The sequence below is a fragment of the Nicotiana tomentosiformis genome, chromosome 2 (genome assembly GCF_000390325.3).
Source record: "Nicotiana tomentosiformis chromosome 2, ASM39032v3, whole genome shotgun sequence".
Classification (NCBI taxonomy): domain Eukaryota; kingdom Viridiplantae; phylum Streptophyta; class Magnoliopsida; order Solanales; family Solanaceae; genus Nicotiana; species Nicotiana tomentosiformis.
In genome coordinates, this window is record NC_090813.1 from 182367193 (window position 1) to 182371459 (window position 4267).

Here is a 4267-nt window from a genome sequence, read left to right on the forward strand (position 1 = left end):
AAAATTTCTTAGTAAGAAGAGTTTTACTTCCTTGATGAAAAGCTTAATTAGTTGAGTTTTTGATACTCGATGATTAAACAAAAAAAAAAAAACCTATATCAAACTAAAAGATATAGAGTTGTAGCTTAAAATTTAATAAATCAATGGCCATATAGGCCTAAATCAGTAAATTTGACACTTAAGTAGGTAATAGCCTATTTGGCCAAGCTTCTAAAATTAACTTATTTTAAAAAGTATTTTTCTCAAAATTTCTTTTCAAAAAAGTACTTTTGACGAGAAACAGTTATTGTTTGACTTATTAATTTGTAATGTATTTTTGAACAACTATTAGTATTTGACCAACCTTTTAAAAAGTGCTTCTAAATCTATTTTCCTTAAAAGTACTTTACCACAAAATACTTTTGAGAAGAAACTATTTTTTTTACTTCTCAAAACTAATTTTTCTTCTACTCAAAAATATTTTTCTTTCTTTCTAAAAATTTGACCAAACACTTTAACTTTGGAAAAAACACTTTCGCCTAACATGCTATAAGATTGATTCTAGAAAATGCCACGGAATTATTTACCTCCTTCTTTAAAAGCTAGATGGGCCGTTGTGCTCTTGGGCTCCCAACAAGACCCTAATGACCAGTTCAAGGTTAGTCCATACTCTTTTTACCTTCTTTGGTTTTGGGGTCTTTACATAAATAGCCATCGGATTTATTGTTTACTTTTCCTAACTGATATATATAGATTATACCCCGGTTATACACAGTTATATATATATATTATTTATGAAGTATACATATATTATACATTCGCAAACTATATATAGTTTAAGCGGTTGAGTAAAGACTATTTAGGTTAATTCTTCTTCTTTTTTCTTTCAAGTGCAAAGATTTTTCGAAATCTTTGGAAAAATAATAACAGTTTGTCAAATAAAAAAGATTTTTCCTTTTTAAAAGTAGTAAAGAGAATGCATGGTTTTTATTTTTATTAAAAGAAGAAATTGTATAATCTTTTTGACACTGTGCATATAGGAAATTTAGTGTAAACATTTTATTAATCTAGGCAAGACATGTTATTAGTTGTTTTCCAAAAATAAAATAGTTGGATTGGATTATGTCACTAAATTCATACAGATAAAATGAATTCATATAAAGTAAAATGTGGAATTCAATACAAAACTACAAGCCAAAGGCATAGATCACATACATGAAATGCCGAATGTCAGTGATTGTGTTGTAACACTTTGCATCGACTCACTTATACTTTAATTACTGTTCAGGAAAACAGCGATACACAAATTGAAAAAAAAAACTGAAAACTCCAAAAAGAAACTTGCAAAAATCGACAGAAATTAAAAGCAAAACATTTGTTTTTTTCTTGGCTTAGTTTGACTATATAGAAAATCGATTTGATTGATTTGTAAGCAAAAATTCGAACCAAATCAAACCACAAACCTGCATCTTCCCCCCTCTCAATCTTTAAAGTCATCAACTGTTTGTACAACACATGAAATCTGTTTATATCAAGTGAAATATAGAATTGAAGATCAAATTACAAGGGAAGGACACATATAGATCACATACACATACATATAAGATCAAAATGCATAATATTAACAAGTGCTCTGTAACACTTTACATTTACTGACTGACTGAATTAAAATTCTAAATTCGTATCCGATCATTCTTTCTTTGCAAAGAGGCCACCGAACCCTCCGAAACCGCCATTGGAATTCTTCTCAGGAGGGACAGAAACTGATTTCCTGCTGCTGATAGTAGTGGTGCCAGTACTCTTACCTTCAACTTTTTTCAAGATTGGATCAGTTTCCAATAATTGGTCTTCTTTTGCTAATGCCCCAAGTACAAAGTCTAGAATTGACTTCTCCTCACTACTTCCACTAGAGCTCTTTGCTGATGTAGCTTTAGTATATACTACTACTCTTCTTTGGGTAATTGGAATTGGAGGGGAAAACAAGTTCAAAGAAGCCATTGGTATTATTTCTTATTTTCTAACTCTTGGAATGAATAAAGGGTCAAGAAGAGAAACAATGTTAGTGTGTAGGTAATATATCTTGGCTGGATTGAAACTTTGGTATATAAGTGAAGATTATGAGGAGAATTAAAAGAATGTGTTTTGTGGCACAAGTTCTCCACAAGTGGCTTATCCCTTCTCTTATCTTTATTTTTTAAAATTTTATAAAATATAATTTTAGGTAAGAAGCAGGACATCAGTGACGAAGCTACATGGTTTTAAGGCGATTCAATCGAATTCCCTCTTCGAAAATTTATATTGTGAGAATATTGAAAAAATAAAAATAAATCTCTCTATATAAAAATCGTTGAATTCACGTGTAATATATTAGGAAAGTTTATAATGTAGCAGTAAACTTGAAAAAAAACGTTCCCTTCAATTATAAGTTCAAATCACATGTGTGACACAAAAACTCCCTAAGTTCGCACTAATTTTATTTTATTTTATTTTATCTGTTTTTGACTTTTAATTTTCCTATGTATGTATGTTCTCCAAATTTCTAAGGTGGAAGAAGAAGAATTGGATGAGAGCTCGTCCAGTGATGGAGGATTTGACACGTGGCAAACATTGGACCACCTTATCATTAGCATAGCATGTTATTAGACTTTGTATTCTACTATAGGCTAATGATCACCAATGATCTTTTGCCAAATAATGACAGTTTGGTTTTGTGGACAATATACGGATGGGTATATATATTCTGGATGGACAATATATGGAGGTCCCACCCAACGCAGTGTTGGGCCATAATATGTAGAGTCTAAACATGTATGGCTTTCGTTATTGGAAAAATTACACGACACATCAAATATTTATATTGTATTTATCATTCGTAGTTATACTTTCAACAAATTTATTATTCATAGCTATATTTGAATTTTATAACAAATTCATAAAATAAAAGATTAATTATAGGAACAGAAGTCACATAAGCAGTACTTGATTTTTTTCCAGAATGGCCAACTGCCCTTATTCCCAAGATAGATGTTCCTGAATTTGCAAGCCACTTTCGACCAATTTCTTGTTGCAATGTTATCTATAATTGTATTTCTAAAATGATATGCAGTAGGTTAAAGAAGGCTATTAGTTACTTGTGTTCCGACCCAAAATTCAACTAGTCATGATGACACCTAACCCAACCCGCTATTTAAGCCAATTTAACCATAATCCAATTTCAAATGAGATTTACTGAGAAAATAGTGAAGAAATAACTGAACTTTTATACAACAACCCAAGGACTAGTAGTACAAATCACGAGCTTCTAAGATTTAGAGTTTACAAAGCTGGTATGAAATAAATACATCATATGTTCGAAATATACATAAACAAATTTATAAAGCTAAAGCTACCAAGAACAAGAGGCAGCTATAACCGAAATGCAGGTATATCTTCAATGCCAGCTACCGCCATACATAGCAATATCAACTCCAAAATTTGCACGCAAGGTGCAAGAGTGTAGTATGAGTACAACCGACCACATGTATTCAATAAGTAACAAACCTAACCTTAGTTTGAAAGCAGTGACGAGCTTGGACAACGGTCATAGCCCAACACCAATAGCCAAGAACAACTCGTAACAATATAATAAAAGCAGTACAAGTAATAACTCAAAGATATGATGCTCAGCTCGTTCACAATTACGGAAAATAGGCATGCTTTTTAGGTATAACAGTAAAACCCAAATATTTCACCGAAATCACCAAAATGTGAATATATTAGAAAACAGTGATTTTTCCCAAAAATTTTCAACAACAGATAAGATATTTCATTATCAGATAGCATGAGGAAAGTACACCTCTATGCCTATATGTCAATATGCATATGTTACACCATGTGCGTCCCAATGTGACGTAATAAATATGAGACTTGTTAATCATTATTTAAATAATTTTAAAGTCATAATATGGGTATGTATGATGTTTGGATAGAAAATATGAAGTTTGCGAAAAATCGGATTTAAGTTGCGGAAAAACCGACTAAGGATTTGCCTTGTAACAGAGCTTTTTGAGAAAATAATTTCGTATGGTATATGAGGTCTTTTTGGTACATATTATATACCAAATTAAAGTTCTTGGAATGTAGTTTCCAACGCTCTTAATCGTTCGTTCATACGACATCCGTATAAAAAGATATAAGTGTCGGAAAATGAGCGAATGAGAGGGTGCCAAGCTAGCACCTCTTTGACTTTTCAAAAGTTGATATATATGTATTAACTCGTTTCTCTCTTCATTTTCACATAGAACCCGAC

General features: G+C 31.5%; 1 protein-coding gene across 1 annotated transcript; it reads right to left on the reverse strand.

The window, feature by feature from the left end:
• Positions 1–1668: 1668 nt before the first annotated feature.
• On the reverse strand, positions 1669–1977 carry LOC104093702 (uncharacterized). Its single transcript, XM_009599496.3, has one exon. The coding sequence runs from the start codon at positions 1975–1977 to the stop codon at positions 1669–1671; it is 309 nt and encodes a 102-aa protein (XP_009597791.1).
• Positions 1978–4267: the final 2290 nt, after the last annotated feature.